The sequence below is a fragment of the Marmota flaviventris genome, chromosome 1 (genome assembly GCF_047511675.1).
Source record: "Marmota flaviventris isolate mMarFla1 chromosome 1, mMarFla1.hap1, whole genome shotgun sequence".
Lineage (NCBI taxonomy): Eukaryota > Metazoa > Chordata > Mammalia > Rodentia > Sciuridae > Marmota > Marmota flaviventris.
Window position 1 is genome coordinate 191,901,607 of NC_092498.1, and position 17,302 is coordinate 191,918,908.

General features: G+C 44.1%; 1 protein-coding gene across 2 annotated transcripts in view; it reads left to right on the forward strand.

Moving 5' to 3' along the window:
- The window catches only part of Cmtm7 (CKLF like MARVEL transmembrane domain containing 7), a 54,719-nt gene extending 37,716 nt beyond the window's left edge, over positions 1 to 17,003 (forward strand). Inside the window, exons 2-5 of one of the 2 annotated variants that reach the window (XM_027932547.3) lie at positions 6,805 to 6,978; positions 10,989 to 11,087; positions 14,267 to 14,348; positions 16,283 to 17,003. In XM_027932547.3, coding sequence (XP_027788348.1) covers positions 6,805 to 6,978; positions 10,989 to 11,087; positions 14,267 to 14,348; positions 16,283 to 16,290 — 363 coding nt within the window. In that variant the 3' untranslated portion in view covers positions 16,291 to 17,003. Of the gene's footprint in view, positions 1 to 6,804; positions 6,979 to 10,988; positions 11,088 to 14,266; positions 14,349 to 16,276 lie in introns of both variants that reach the window. The other variant, XM_027932546.3, reaches the window with a different exon arrangement.
- Positions 17,004 to 17,302: the final 299 nt, after the last annotated feature.

Here is a 17,302-nt window from a genome sequence, read left to right on the forward strand (position 1 = left end):
CCCAGATCCCCATATATCCTGAGAAGCAGAAGGGGTCAGGATCAGAGCTTGCAGCTCCCTTGGGCCTTCTGAATAAATTCTAGGTCAAGAATATGAGAAACTATTGAGGGGTTTTATGTCTTAGGCCTTTAAGGAGCTCCAAAATCGATGATTGCTTTGTAGACAGCAGATTGATACAAGTTGGTGTTCACATCAGTAGGGGAAAGGTTGGGTTGTCCAATAAATAATGTTGGTGCAGTTGATTGACTAATTGGATTCAGTTAGAAACCAGTTGTGTTCCCCAGGTCATGCCTTCTACAAAAGGAAATCCCAGGTGCTTAAGAGCTAGAAGTGATACATTCAGTTGGCCATCCTGTCTGCTGGATCTGCATTTGTGGATTCAACCAATAATGGATTGAAATAATTGGAAAAAAATTGTATCTGTACCAAATATGTACAGTCTTTCTTGACATTATTCACTAAGCAATACAGTATAACGACTATTTACATAGCATTTATATTGTGTTAGATATGATAAGTCATCTAGAGGTGACTTAAAGTATATGGGAAGGGGTTGGAGGTGTAGCTCAGTGGGAGAGCACTTGCCTAGCATGCATGAGACCCTAGATTCCATCCCTAGCACTGTGTATGGGAGAACGTGTGCAGGCCATATGCAAGCACTACACCCTTTTGTATAAGCCACTTGAACATCCTCGAAATTTGGTATTCATGGGACATCCTGTTCCTTGTAGATACCAAGGGACAACTGTTTTTTTTTTTTAAGAAAACACATTTATTTCTGTAGAAGACTTTTTTAAAAAAAATTAATCTTGAAGTAGAGAATAAGAAATAAAACCCAGAAGTATATTTTTAAGTGATGCAGATTGGAATGTATAAAAAATTAAACTTAGTTAAAAGGCTAACATAAGGGAAATTAGAGATGGAGAGAATAATTTGCAAATCTATAATAGACAATAAGTTAATGTTCAGACTACAAAGAATTCTTCAAATTTTCAATAAAAATATAGGCAATAGAAAAATAGACCAACAACACAAACAAGCAGAACCAATAAAACATGAAGAGATATCCAACCCACTAGTAATTGGGGAAATGAAAATTAAAGCAACAAGATATTTCTATCCTTTTCAAATACCAATAATACTGATAATCTGTGTTGGCAAGCTTCCCAGTGTAGGGAAACTCAAGTATTTGGGGGATAGCATTTTGGCACCGAACAACAAAATCTTAAACGTGTATGTGCTTCTGCTCAGTAAACATACATCTACTAACAAGTACGTCCAATTCTTTGCAGGATTATTTGCATTAGTAAAAAATCTGGGGATGCACTAAATGCCCACCAAGAAAAGATGGTGTCAGTAGCAGCTCTCAAAGGCAGTCTTCTCCCCAGCAGGCTTTGGGTAATGGCTGGAGACAGTTTAGATTGTGGCAAGAGGAGTGGGTAGAGACTGGCATCTAGTAGGCCAGGATGCTGTCATGGGGCCACCTGCAGGACAACCGGCCACCATGGAGAATAACCAGCTCACCATGTCCACAGAGCCGAAGTGGAGAAACTCTGGGTTAAATAAAGCTGCAGACGTACTGGGGAATACTGTGCAGCCAACTGAAAGAAAAGGTTAGATCTATGTATATGACACTAAAGAGCTCCAAGATGTGTCGTTAAGAAATTGTTTTTATGAAGCTTACTATGTAATCCTTATAATGGAAGAAAACAAGTGAATTTTAAAAAAACGCTAAATATCATTTCCCTTGCCCAGAGGCAACCACTGTAACCAGATTCTTATAAATTCTTCTAGAACTACTCCCAGCATGGACAAACATAGACTTTAGCTTTTATTATACTGACCCATGACCTTACTGCTTGATTAAATGAAGAAACCAAGTTGCTGGGATTACAGATGTGCACCACCACACCCCACTCCTCTCTTGAATCTCTATGGCATTTTAATTTATAGCTACAAAATTAAATTATGCATGGGGGAGGGGTGGGGCAGGACTAACCCTTGAGAGTTTGGGGTGAGGCTCCCAGCTACATGTCTGTTCATGAGAGTGAACTAAAACTATTCTAAGATGCTGATATAGTGGAGGTCTTAACAGGGAGGCATCAGTTAGTTTCCTTAGAACCAGGGCAAAATTCAGCCAAAGTCAGGAAGGTATCAAATTCCTCTTGTGCCTGCCCACTGCCAAGGCAAGTCATTTGTGAGCCTTTCTGCATTAGAATGCAGTTTCCAGTCCCCAAATCATCATCCGCATTCTGACTTTGGGAACAAACCTGGCTTTCATCTCCTGGGCTTTTCTAGAAAAGCCTCTCAGAGTCGAGTCTGAGAGTTTCTGATGCTGGCTTTCACCTGTTCCACCCCCCTCCCCTTACGCCTGTTTGTCTGTCTCACTAAAACATCATCCTAAGGTCAGGCCAGGGAGGGTGGAGTTGGGTGACCTGCTGGCATCCAGCCTGTGGCTCCCCAAATAAAGACATCTGGTGCCATCTTCAGCCAGACACAGGTAGGTGCAGTGAGCAGGCCTGGCCAGGATGGGAGGGCTGCAGTCAATGCGTCAGTGTGGGACAGGGGCCCCAGAGACCATCACACATCTCCTCTGCCCAGCTTGGAATCGGGCATCTGACAACTGCTTCCTGAACTCTCCAGAAAGGTCTTATCGTAGACCTCAAAATGCCATTTCTTCCTGGAGAGAGATACCCAGGCTGAGGGCCTGAGTGAGAGCACGGCATCCGGCAGTGCGTGCTCACCTGAGTGTGGCAAAGACTGGCTTGGCTCTGATTCTCTCAGGTAAAGTCAGTTTCCTCCTTTTCTTGTGAATTGGAAACACATGGTGCCATCACAAAATCTTCTCTTCCTTGAGTAAGAATTCAGATAAGATGGAATCTGAAAGGACATTAGTTCTGGAGAATGGATGCATCTAATCTGAGGTGACTCCATTGACTCCACACAATGTCACAGCCAGCCTGAGGGAACCCTGGCTTTGATTTTTTTTTTTTTTAATTTTGAGACAGGGCCTCACTCAGCTGCTAAGGGCCTCACTATACTGATGCTGGCCTTGAACTTGTGATCCTCCTGCCTCCGTCTGAGTTGCTGGGATTAAAGTAAATCACCTGGTACCTTGCTTTGATTTGAGGGCTCTTGCACATTACTTTTAACCCCCTGGCATCTATGTTCAATAGTTTACTTTCAACTCTCATGACAGTTCAGTATATAAGAACAAACCTTTATGAGGGGAGCTAGGCAGCTTGTTAAGAAACTAGTTAGTCCTTTGGCAGCATCAGGTGAAGCTGCTCCATCAGAAGCACATCTGTCTTCCAGAGCACCTGCCTCTGCACCAGTCCTGTGCAGAACTCCTGCCTCAGCCATCTCCCACTTCAGTGTGTTTGTTGATTCCCTTTTCTGTCTGGAAACAGGCGGTCCCGAGAGGGCTGAGAAGTAGGGGGAAATTAACAGCCTTTTCTCCACTACTGTCTTTTCTTTCTTTCATCTTTCTGGTTGGGTCCTGACTGTTGATCTAAATGATTCAGGGTCCCCTGCATTTGCAGAAGTTACTGGCCTTAGAATTTCTAAAAAGTTTGATTTCAATCAAATCCTTTTTGGGTTTGTTTGCTTTTGTTTAGTACACTAGCTAAGACACTGGCTGCTTAAAGCTGGGATAAATAAATCCTTGGGCCAGACATAATGGGCACACCTCAGTAATCCCAGTGACTCAGGAGGATGAGGCAGAAGGATCACAAGTTTGAGACCAGCCTGGACAATTTAGAGAGACCCTTTTATCAAATTTTTAAAATTCTTTAAAAGGGCTGGGGATATAGCTAAGTGGTAGAGTGAACCTGGGTTCAATTCCCAGTACTGTAAAAATTAAATAAATAAATAAATCCTTGGCCAAAAGGAAGCTTTTAGGAGTATGCGTAAGCACACATCATGTGCGAAGCCAGTGAGATTTTCTTAAAGTGGGCTTTCCCAGAGAAGGGTGCATGGTAGGTGGCCTTTGGCCAAGTGGACGGAATTCAGGAAGTCTCCCTTTACAACCACATTTCCCAGAGAGATTTGAGATGGTTTGTTACAGAGAAGTCAGTACTTCCTGCTGCACAAAATGCTCAAGTGGCTTATATAAAAGGGTGTAGTGTTTGCATATGGCCTGCACAGATCCTCCCAATACACAGTGCTAGGGATGGAATCCATGCTAGGCAAGTGCTCTCCCACTGAGCTACACCTCCAGCCCCTTCCCATATACTCTAAATCATCTCTAGATGACTCATCATACCTAACACAATGTAAATGCTATGTAAATAGTCGCTACACTGTATTACTTAGTGAATAATGTCAAGAAAGACTGTACATGTTTGATACAGATACAATTTTTTTTTCCAAGTATTTCAATCCATTATTGGTTGAATCCACAAATGCAGAACCAGCAGACAGGATGGCCAACTGAATATATCACTTCTAGCTCTTAAGCATCTGGGATTTCCTTTTGTAGAAGGCATGACCTGGGGAACACAATAGGTTTCTAACTGAATCCAATTAGTCAGTCAACTGCATCAACATTATTTACTGGACAACCCAACCTTTCCCCTACTGATGTGAACACCAACTTGTATCAATCTACTGTCTACAAAGCAATCATCAACTTTAAAGCACCTTAAAGGCCTAAGACATAAAACCCCTCAATAATTTCTCACACTCTTGAATCAAAATCTATTAAGGAGGCCAAAGGTGCTGCCAGTTCTGATCCTGGGAGCTTAGAGGAGTAAGACCTTCCCAGGCCTCTTTTGTCTTTTGGGAAACTTCCACATCCCTGTATCACCATGAAAAAGTGCTGACTCTGTTACCCCCATGAAGAGCTGGAAAAAAAAATCTTTGCATGAAATTAGTTACAAAAATTGCCTCTCCATCTAGGCATCTTACTGCCTAATCCCAGATTATCTGCATTTTAAAGCAGGCTTGGAATAAAAATCACCCAGCGCATGAGGATCTCAGTGTAGGTCTGGGGAGGCCCATAGACATCCCCAAGTAAGGGAGGCCTGGAACTGGCACTGATGAGGCAGCAAAGCCCTGACAATCCTGCACACCCGAATCTGGCAGAGGCTCCCTTCGAAGTCTTGAAACAGCCTCCAGGTGTGAATCATTCTATTACCATGGCTGGGTGGCTGCAGAGGAACTGAGAAAATGAAAATACTCACGTTGCTCATTAGCAAACTGAAATATGCAAATGTTGAGGGTGCCTTCATGTCAGGGCCACACTCTGCTTTTTTTCATCTGTTAAGCAGAGCATTCCTCAGCCCCACTCCAAGCTTCAAGCCAAGAGTCCTATTTGTACCTATCACCGAGGATCTTGATGGAGTGCTATGAATGAGGACTTTAGAAAATAAAAGTGATTGCAGCGCTGACCACTTGAACTGGAGTTAGATCCATTCTCGTGGCCTAATTCTCATTGCAGACTAACATTTTCTACACTAGGGTTTTTCAACAGCAGTTCAATAGTTAAGGGGCCACATTTGGGGCCAGACCATTGTGGATTATAGGGGCCGTCCTACCCATGGTGATGTTTTTTAGCAGAACCTCTGGCATCTTTAAATCATGCCCTTTAAATACCAGCAGCAACCTCCTGCACACCTGCTACAGCAACCAAAAATGTGTCCAGACATTGCCAGATGTCTCAGAGGACACAGAGATCACACACGGGCCCACAAACATACATGTATACACAGCCTTTGAGAATCACCATCTTTATAGGAAAGAGGTAGTATAAAATAATCTGTACTAAATTGATTGTGCTCTTAAGATACAACCTAACAGTTTATATACACTTAATATCTGTGGTTTGGTTTGTTCCCTGTGTGGAGTGGACAAGGTTTTAATCTCTTTGGTCTTCACAGAAACTCAGAATCTCCTCTTCCCTCATCCCAGTCTATCTCCTAACATGTTCATATGTTGCTGGTAACAACGTTTACCTGACCTGTTAATTCAGTAACAGGTCATTAATAATTCTGCACAATAACTTATTCATTTACGCAACATTATTACTTAGGACTGAGCAAGCACTGCCTCCTAAACAGGATTCCCGTATGTTTGATGCTACGCCTCTTTTGTGATGTGGGTAGGCAGAACAGCATCCAACATGGAGGGACATGGTCCCTAGAGTCAGACCTGGATTCAAATCCAGCTCCACTGCTTACAAGCTGGGTAGACCTGGACTGGTTACTGAATTTGCATGCCTCCTTTCCCCCCATATGAAAATAGGAATGATTTTGTCAATCTGGCAGATTCTACAAAGCCTCAATGCAATCACGTTTGTCACACATCAGTAAATGGTCCCTTAGTGCCTGCCGACCGGTACGTCATAAGGTGTGAGTCACCATCTTTGTCGGTCTGAAACAATCAAATGTGGGCAGCTTGGTACAGCTCAACCCAACATGTAACCCTAGGTCTAACATCACTCTAGTCTTTGCTCTGAGAAGGTCCAGCAAATGAATGAAACAATTCTGCTTTGTTATTTTCCTATATTCCTCTTTCTGAAAAGAAGGCATCCTGCCAGCACAATATAACAAACTTCAGAGAGCCAAAGTCTGTCCCAGCAGCCGTCCTTGCTCACAACCAGCATATGTTTTTAAAAGATTGTACTACATGAAAGGGCACTTTTCTGACCTTCCCGCCAATTTGTGTGGAAATAACCTGAATTGGAACAGCCTGTCAATTCTGGCTGTCAGGGGAGCCTTGGGTGGCTGTTCTGCTGTTTGTTCCCCAGGTGCCCGTCTTGGGCAGGCATTTCTCTGATGTCAACTTGCTGTGTTTATGTCTCAGGTCACTCTGCTGATCGCCTTCATCTGTGTGCGGAGCTCCGTGTGGATCGACTACAGTGCCTTCAGCTACTTTGAAGTCGTCACCATTTGTGACTTGATCATGATCCTGGCCTTTTACCTGGTCCACCTCTTCCGCTTCTACCGTGTGCTCACCTGCATCAGCTGGCCCCTGTCGGTAAGAGCTAGCACTGTCCTCAGTATGTACCAGACAAGGTATCAGCCAGGGCGTTGGGACCCAAGAGAGTCCCTTGCATCTCCTAGTCCACCTCTTGAATCATCCTTTGCTGCTTCAGCCCTGATTTTCCATCCATTTGGTGGACATCTCTGATGTCCTAGTGGTTTCTAGAACTCACTTTCCAGCTACAAGAAGTCTGTAGCTCTTGGATATATTTCCAGAGTGTGCAACCCATCACCACGGTCAATTTTAGAACATTTTATCTCAAAAAGAAATTCCTTCCCTTTTAGCTACCACCTCCTTACCTCTCAGTTCCTCTAGCCCTAATCTTTCTGTCTGTACAATTTTCCTATTCTGGATGTTTCTCTTGCATGGAATAATGTATGTGACTGGCTGCTTTCACTTGGCAGAATGTTTTCCGGGTCCATCCACACTGTAGTATTATCAGGACTTCATTCCTCTTTATAACCAACTCTTTTTCCACCATATAGATACACCATCTTGTTTTTCATTCATCATTGGTGGACATTGGGTCAGATTCACCATTTGGTTATTAGGAGTCATGCTGCTAATAGTCGGGCAGTTTGGCAAACTGCCATACTCTGCCAAAGGGGCTGTAGTGCTGGATGTTCCTGTTAGCAGTGTGTGAGTGTGGCAATTTCTCCTTGCTGATGCCAACTTTTGTGATTTTCTGCTTCTAGCCATTTTAATGGGTGTGAAGTGGTACCTTATGTAGTCTTTTTTTTTTCCCCCTGTGGTGCTGGGGATTGAACTCAGGGCCTTGTGCATGCAAGGCAAACACTCTACCAATTGAGCTATATCCCCAGCCCTCATGTAGTCTTGATTTGCATTTCTCTGATGACTAACAAAGTCAGCAATCTTTTCATGCTTGTTGATTGTTTGTATTTTTTAAAATAAATGTCTGTTCAGATCTTTTTCTAATTATTTATCTTTTTATTATTGAGTTGAATTTTTTCTATTTCTAGAGAAAAGTCCCTTATTATACATATATGATTTGCAAATATTTCCTCCCATCCTGTTGCTTGTTTTTTAACTCACTGGTTGGTGTCCTTTAAAGAACAAGTTTTTAAATTTGGTTAGTCTAATTTGTCTTTTTTTTTTCCTCATGTTTTGGTACCATATTAAAGAAACTGTTACTAAATCCAAGATCATGAAGATTTGCCTCTATGTTTTCTTCTAAGTTTTTTTTTTTTTAATTTTTTATTGTTGGCTGTTCAAAACATTACATAGTTCTTGATATATCATATTTCACACTTTGATTCAAGTGGGTTATGAGCTCCCATTTTTACCCCATATCTTCTAAGTTTTTATAGTTTTAGTTTTTACACTTTGAGTGGGTTTTTTTAGTTTGGTTTGGCTTGGTGTCTGTGTGAGTGTGTGTGTGTGGTACTTGAAATTGAAACCAGGGCTCACATACACTAGGCAAGCGCTATACTGCTGAGCCACATCCCCAGCCCTAGGTTAATTTTTGCATTTAGCAAGAGGTAAATGTTCAACTTCATCATTTTGCCCGTAGATATCCAGTTTCCCAGAACTATGTGGCAGAAAGATTGTTCTTTTCCCATTAAATGGCCTTGGCACCTTTGTTGAAAATCAGTTGACCATAAATACATGGATTTATTTCTGAACTCTCAGTTCTATTCTGTTGGTCTGTCTGTCTATCTTTATGTCATGATTACACCATCTTGATTATTGCAGCTTTGTAGTAAGTTGTGAAATTAGAAAATGTAGTGTTCCCAGTTTCTTCTTTTCCAGGATTATTTTGGATCATTGCAATTCCATATGAACTTTACAATCAGCTTTTCAATTTCTACAGAGAGATCAGCTGAGACTCTAACAGGGATTGCATTGAATCTGTAGATCAATTTGGGGAGTACAACCATCCTAACAATACTAAATTTTAGGATCCAAGAACATGGATGATCTTTTCATTTATTTAGATCTTCCTTCATTTCTTTCAACACTGTTTTGTAGTTTTCAGAGTATTTTATTCTTTTTGATGCTATTTCAAATGTACTTTTTTTTTTCTTACTTTCATTTTTAGATTGTTCATTGCAAGTATATAAATAATTTTTTGTCTGTTGATTTGTAACCTGAACCTTACTGAACTCCTTTATTAGTTCTAATGGGTTTCTAGTGGATTCCTTAGGACTTTCTTTATACAAGATCATGCCCTCTACAAATAGAGACGGTTTCACTGCTTGCTGTCTAACTCGTTGCCTTTTACTGCATGGTCTTGCCCTATTGTAAGAAATTAGTCGAACAAATTAGTTAACTGTCAGATAGAAGCGGCAAAAAACAGACATCCGTTCTCTTTTCCCTGGTCTGAGGAGGGAAGCACTTCATCTTTCATCATTAAATGTAATGTTAGGTGTGAGTTTTTATAGATGCCCTTTATCAGATTGAGGAAGTTCCCTTTAGTTCTACTTTGTTAAGTGTTTTTATCATGAAAGGGTATCAGATCATGCTTTTTTAAAAAAAAAATTCCAGTCTGACAGCCTCTGCCTCTTGATTATCCACTCTGTTATTTTGAGAGAAAGTCCTTTGTGCTCATACTATAAAGCCCCTTTCAAGTGATGACACCCTTTCGCTTCTTTTGAGAACAAGCTTATCTGGGCATCTGGATGCTGACAGTGAACAAGCAAAGCAGAGAAGAAATGCAAGAGGACAGGAACAAAGGAAGGCTGAGAGGGGAATGTTCAAAGGACAGGCTCAACCACACTTTTTTGGCTGAGTACTCTTTAGGTCCCTTGCGCTTAGGATTCTCTCCAGTCCGTTTTCTCTGTCCCTTGCCATCTTCCTCTTCCTCTGTGGGTGAGAACCCTGGAGGTGGGGAACTTCCAGTTGTTCATCTGCTCTTAGGTAGATTCTCTGTGGTCTCCCTTGTGATCCTCCTAAGGAGGATCTCCACTAAGGAGAAACCCAGGTCTTTGATTTTACACAGTTTTGAGAGGATCTGCAGCTTGAAAGTGGATTAGGGGAAAAGGTTTTCCAAAATTTAATAACTGTCACCCTGATGGGCAGAATTCCATTGAGGAATAATTTCTAAATTTTCATCGAAGAGAACTGAATGTGGAGGCACTCTGGATTTCGAGGAGTACTGTAAATGGCCCCATGCTTAAGTTCTCCTCTGAGCTGGTGTTGGATCTCAGGAAGAAGGAAGGGTGAGGTGTCATTCATCCTATGCTGACGAATGACAGAGGTCCAGCCCCTGCCAGGGCCTGCAAAGGTGCTGATTTAAACAGAAATGGACCCTCCTGGGCTGAGGCAAGAAGGGAAGGTGGAGTCAGACCCGCTAGTAGACCCCTCTGGTAGAGCTCAGCCAGGGACACTGGAGAGACCAGCAGGACTTGGGAGAAAGCCAGCGGCCACTACACCCCCACAGACACTTCACAGAAGAGCTGCCGACCTCATGCTGGGCTTTGACTCAGAGTCTGAGAGATCCCCAGGAACAAGCACCCCTCAAGTCCACACCTGGAAGTGTCCAGAGTGGGAAGGTGCTGTGGTCAGCCACACAAAGTCAGCACATTGTTAGCCCAGAATGTCTCCAAAGCAGGAGAGAAAGGTTCAAGTCTCTTTAAGGTGCTTTGCTTTTCAGAGCTGGAGTTTTGTTTAGACTCTGAAGCCTGGGAGTTGCAGGATTACTCATTTTGCTTTTTAATAGCCTGAGCCAGAGGTCAAGGTACTGTCTGCGAAAGGACCCCGGGAGTGGAACCATCCTCAGTGCATACCTCTGCTTTCTGGAGAAGCTTCCTTCCTTTGTCTTGTTCCCCTCCTGCCTGCCGGGCCTCGTTGCTCTGGTACTTGGCCTCTTCCTGGCCAGCCTCCCTCTGGCTGCTGGCATGCTATGCTACTCCTCCTGCCAGGGCAAGCGAATAGAGGGAGCATGGCTCTCTCTTCTTCTTGTCATCTCTTCTGAGGCCCAGCTGCTCCCCAGGGACCAGGAGTGGCGCACATCACCCACCTGTTTGCCTCTGTTTCACCCCCAGGAACTTCTGCACTATGTCATCGGTACCCTGCTCCTCCTCATCGCCTCCATCGTGGCAGCCTCCAAGAGTTACAGCCAGAGCGGACTGGTAGCCGGAGCGGTGAGGATGCTCTTGGAACCTTTAGGAATGAAGTCATAGCTTAGTTGCTCCTTTCTTCTGGACGGGGACAGAGAAGGGCTTGGTTTCCTAGGACCCAACTTCATAGGCTTGATAACTGCCTCCAGCCAGCCAGCAGCTGTCTCCAAAGAGCCTGACACTTGGACTCACAGCACATGATCCTCGACAGTGGACTGTCAGGGCTGTTAGCAAATTCTAATGGCCCCAGTAGTCCTGGCCTCTTTCTCACAGCCACTACTTAAATGGAGGGGCAGGGTTTTAATTCACAAGCCCACTCTGAACATTTGCTTTGGCTGCCTGTGCAGAGAAAGATTTGGTGGCCTTTTTTGGATCCAGGAGGAAGAGTACTATGATCCATCAGTGATATCTGCCTTGAGTCTTAACTTTGCCATTTTATATTTTTAACACTGTTCAGGCCAGGAAATAATACTCCTGTACCTTTTGGAGTCAAAAATTGATCCACCTGATACCCTTAAGTAGAAGTAGCTGGAAATGTAAAAAAAAAAAACACACTACAGTGCAGTGGAAGATATATACATAGGGAGGTATGATTTTTTTTTAAGATTCATAAATTTCTGTCATCTGACTTATGATTTCACTAACTTTATAGTGCAGTGGCTTATGGGCCAGTATAGATTTGCTTTCCTAGGGCTGGGGATATAGCTCAGTTTGGTAGAGTGCTGGCCTTGCATGCTTAAGGCCCTGAGTTCAATCCCCAGCACTACCAAAAAAAAAAAAAAAAAAATCACCAGATTTGCTTCCCTAATGAAAAAGGTAATTTTTTCGGGGAGGGGAGGGGGGTACTGGGGATTGAACCCCGGAGTGCTTAACTACTGAGTCACATCCCCAGCCCCTTTTTAAAATATTTTATTTAGAGATAGGGTCTCACTAAGTTGTTTAGAGCCTCACTAAGTTGCTGAAGCTGGCTTTGAACTTTTGATCCTCCTGTCTCAGCCTCCCTAACTGCTGGGATTACAGGCATGCGCCACCACCCTCAGCAAGAAGGCAAATTTGTTAGGGGCTGGGGATGTGGCTCAAGTGGTAGTGCGCTTGCCTGGCATGCATGAGGCACTGGGTTCCATCCTCGGCACCACGTAAAAATAAAATTAAGATATTGTGTCCACCATTTTTTTTGTTTTTTTAAAAAAGAAGGCAAATTTTTTAAAATGAGTTCTAAGATAAGTTCTGTGTGTGAGTTTCACTTATACACATCACCAGGTTCTCTGGAGTCTGGCCTGGGGCTGGGTTTGTTCCTGGAATTACTCTAGAGAGGGAGGGTCTCCTCTGAAGGTCAGCACAGGGACCCAACATCACTGCATACGGTGGCCAAGATCCTAAACACCTATGCCCCCTAATACACCTCCACAGGCCCCTTTCTGTGCTGTCTCTGAGGAGAGGAGCAGCATCCCTTGCAGGTCAGCATTTGCCCGACAAGTGCAAGCTGGTGGGAGAGGCACTCTGTGCTCCAGGGTGCACCCAGGGACAGTCCTGCTGGGCTTTATAAGCAGATCACAAAGAACCACATTAGCTCAGGAGTCCCAAGAGCTAATACTTATCATACACTGGCTTTGTACCTAAGGCCAAACCTGGATCATGGAGAAACCAGAAAAAAATGTAAAAAATATGGTCCCTCCTTAGGAGAAAATGGTCATCAAGCTTCAGAGATGAGGACAGGGCCCATGAAACAATTAGCAAACAAGGCATTGTCGTCTAGAATAGCATTCTGTAGTGACATAATAATAAACTGTTCAATTATGCAGTGCAGACAGTTGGGGACCGGGATGCTATATAATGTGCTAATTGTGCAGAACAGACAATGAGAGGCCAGGACAGGCTCTAATAAGCTAATTATGTGGTGCAGACAATTGGTACAAAGGGAGCCAAGGAGAAGGCACTGGGGGTGCGAGTGGGAGTGGGCTGATGGGGGCAGCTGTTTATGTCAACCAGCAGCTGTCCGGAAAAGAAAAGCAAACCTTGTTGAAAAGCCTACTTTTCATCTGGCTGCTCGTGGACAGTACCTGTGGGACATCAGCCGGTGACCTCAGTAGTGAACTAGTGGTAGCATGGCATCCCCGAGGCCTCAATATGCATCTGAGAACACCCAGACCACCGACTGGCAGAGCATGGGTTCTAGAGTCAGACTTCAAGTCTCAGACCCTGTCCTGACTCTGGCTGCTCTGCAAAACCTTAGGCAAACCCTTGACTCACCCGTTCTTCCATTTGTTTAGCTGTGAAATGATGAGAGATGTGATACCACCCTCCACCTCGCAGAATTGTGAGGTGCAAGGAATCTGCTCAGCTTAAGAGCTTAAATCCAAGCAGCTGCATAGTTAGTGCTCAGTGGATTTCAGCTGCCGCAGCTGCCAAGGTTGGTCACAAGCCAGGAACATGACTGCAGACCTCATGGTGTCCAAGACACCAGGGCGGGGCCTGCACCCTCTAGACCATTCCATGAGCCCTTTTCAAGGTCCTCTTCCTGTCCGGTCACCCTGTTCCTCCCCTGCAAATGAGGAGCTTGGGCCTAGGTCAGCCCTGCTCACACCTGAGCACTGGCTGGGCCCTGAGAAGAACAGAGCACTGCCGTAAGCTGTTTTAATCTAATGTTATCTAAATATGTGCACACATGAAACCAGGTCCACAGGCCTCAGCTTCTGGCTCACACACAGCGATAAAGCCACAACAGAGCAGAAAGCTAGTATGAATGAAAGGCAAACGATGCCAACACATCAATCAAATCCATTTGAACATTAAAAATTGTAAAACCCAAATTAAATTTAAATAATTTAATTATTAATAATACATTTAAATAATTACATTTCCACTTTTTTCTTCTTTATTAGTCCAGAGTAATCAAAGTCCAGTGGTTGACCCCCAACTTGGTTGTACATATGAATGCCAGCCTGGGAACTGGAGTTGCTTAGGGCCAAGAGTGGAGACCCAGAGGCCTGGCTGTCAGGCCTGACTGGGGCTGAACCCAGGAGGACTAAAGCCAGGGACTGGCCCTTCCAGGCTTCATCTCTGTATCTGAAGTGGTCAGGTCAGATGATAACCCAAGCTTCCTTTCAGTGGTGGACAGTTCGGGGAACAAGCAGGAAGATAAGAAACAGGAATGCCCAAGGGATGGGCCTGTGGCCTGTGAACTTCCTCTCTCTCCTTTGCAGATCTTTGGATTCGTGGCTACCTTTCTGTGCTTGGCAAGTGTGTGGCTGTCCTACAAGATCTCGTGCGTGACCCAGTCAACAGGTGAGCTCCCATTATCTGTATGCAGAGGTCTCCGAAAGACCCCCGCTCAGGAACAGGACAGCTTGGCTTTGGCTTTGGTGGTCGGGAATGCCCCTGTGCTGAGGAGGCCATGCATGACCCTTGTCAGCTCAGAAGTGGTATCAGAGCTCAGGGCCTGGCAGAAAGAAAGAGGGAACCCATGAGACCCTGCTGTCATTCCCATCTCCATACACCCAGGGGCGCCCTGACATTTCAGCTTCTGATGGCAAGCATTTTCTTAAAAATAAGTTGCCTAATGGCAGAAATAAAGCACTTGCCTTGCAAGTGGGAGGCACTGGATCCAATCAATCCTAGCACCTCATGAAAACAAATAAAGGCATTGAGTCCATGCGTAACTAAAATATATATATATTAAAAAAAAAAAAGTACAAATGAAAGTGTTTTTGTTTTTGTTTTGGTACTACTGTTTGAACCCAAGGGTGCTATACCACCAAGCTACATCCCCAGCCCTTTTTATTTTTTATTTTGAGACAGGGTCTTGCTAAGCTGCCTTAGCCTCTCAAGGAGCTGGGTTTACAGGTGTGCACCACCACACTGAGTGAGAATTTTTTTTAATAAAAATTATCTGTCGGGCTGGGATTATAGCTCAGTGGTAGAGTGGAAGGCACTGGGTTCGATCCTTAGCACCACATTGCATCCAGGGGCTCTCAATCACTGAGCTACATCCTGCCCTTTTTCATTTTTTTGTTTTGAGACAGGGTCTCGCTGAGTTGCTTAGGGCCTCACTAAGTTGCTGAAACTGGCTTTGAACTTGCCATCCTCCTGCCTCAGCCTCCTGAGCCCCTGGGATTACAGGCGTGCACCACCACATCCAGCCCTAATGTTTTTTTAATCTTTAGAATAAGTTCTTAGTAACAGATGACTATAAACCTGAACCAACTTTTGGTTAATACACTTCTTTCTTTGAGCCATCCCTTCCTTTCTTTATTCTTTTTCTTTCGTCTTCAAAAATCACATTAGAAGTATCAAAGCCTGCACCTTACAGAAAGGGGGCCACGGCAGAGCTCAACCTGCTCCAGCCTTCACTGGCAGGAAGTTCACAGGACGCCCAGGGAAAGGAGCCAGCCATGGAAGCCCACGCAGTGCAGGGCTCATGCAGAGCTGCCCAGAACAGGCAAATCCAGAGATGCAGAGTAGGCCAGTCGGTGCCTGGGAATGCAGGGGAGGGGCATTTGAGAGTGACTGCTCATGGCTTGGGGTTTCTATCTGAGGCCATGGAGATGCTCTAAAACTGTAGAGGAGGTTGCACAATTTGGTGAATATTCTGAAAACCATTATTGAAATAGTTCACTTTAGATGGATGAATTGTGTAGCATGTGAATTACGTCCCAGGACAGCTGTTTGGGAAAAAAAACGAATGGGGAATTTAAAAAAATAAGAAATAAAAAACACATTGGCGAATGTGGTAAATAAGAAAAGTGATGCCTTAAAACAATAAATCTATAAATATTTGTATAAATACATTATTGAAAATCAGGGAGAGACAGCTATCGTGGTATGCACTTGTAGGCCCTGCTACTCAGGAGGCTGAGGCAGGAGGATTGTTTGAGGCTGGGAGCTCAAGACCAGCATGCACAAAAAAAAAAAAAAAAAAAAAAAAAAAAGCTCATGGAAGAATTGCTGAAAGAAATTGTTAATGGAGTCGAAGGGGTTACTACCTCTAGGGAATAGGATTGAGAGATGTAGGAATAAGAGCCCCTCCATACTATTTAATTTTTTTGTCTCTAAAAAAATGTATTTAAAAACAATAAAATAATTCCAATGAAAGTTGGTGCTGGGTGGAAGAAAGAATTGCACAGAGAAAAACTTGGGGAGTCAAGCTGTGGCTTCTGGTTGAAGCCCTTGGGTCAGTTCTCAAACTGATCTAACTTTGCCATTTCCTTCCCAAGATGCAGCTGTTTGACAAGGCTTCAGCCTCTGGGTGCCTCAAAAGGATCTGCAGGACATGGGCCTGGCAGACAGGAGGATCAGTGACCCCAGGCACGGCTTCTGGACTGTTCCTATGCCAAAGTCGCAAGCAGGCTGATAGGCACCATGCAGGCCCCCCTGGCCTCCAGCTTCCCCAAGACACCAGGTCTCAGCTCCTGGGCTGGCCAGAACCTCTGTCTCCAGTCTTCCCTGGAGAATTTTCCTCCCCTTCTGGGAAAGGAAGCAGCTCCAAGGGCAGCCTGTCTCTCCTGCCTGCTTTTAGCAGCACCTCAGGTACTGAACACGACAGTGGGCTCCCAGGTCTGCTTCTCCTTCACTTTCCTCGGGGGAGCGAAGATGCCTCGATCCTCACAGAAATAAAGCCACCTCCTAATTTATCTAGCCTGTCAATCTGATCTTGAAGATGCCCTCCTTCTTAAGGTGACATGCCTACACAAACACTAGGTGGTCAGCCTGTTGTCTCCCTCCCTCCCCTCTCTCTGCCTTTGTTACGGTTGTGTGTGTGTGTGTGTGTGTTTGTGTGTGTTTAAATAAAATATTAGCCAAGTGCAGAAGACTTTCTTATTGAACTAGAAGAAGCCTGTAAAGCTAGGCCTTTGCCTTTGAGTTTATGTCTGGCACATGACCCTAAACCCAGTGCTGTGTATATACTCAAATTCTCATAAAAAAAGGAGAATCTTTTTTCTATTTTCTACTGTTTTTTTTTGGGTGGGGGGAAGGGTAGGGCAATGGCAGTAAAGTTGGGTTTTAGGTAAGTATATGCAGTTCTAAATTTATATTTGCATCCTTCTCTGTGATATGCACCTGCTCATTTTGGAAGGGGTTTTGGAGGAAGCTAAGGGTCCAGTTTACACTTGACACTTATCCTGAACTTGCCACTTCCCTGGGCTTGGGCTGCTTGATTGGCTAGAAAGAGGACCAGGGAGTTGTTGAATGGTGCTATGGGCAAGGAGAGAACATGTGTAGCCACCGTGAAGAGCGATTAC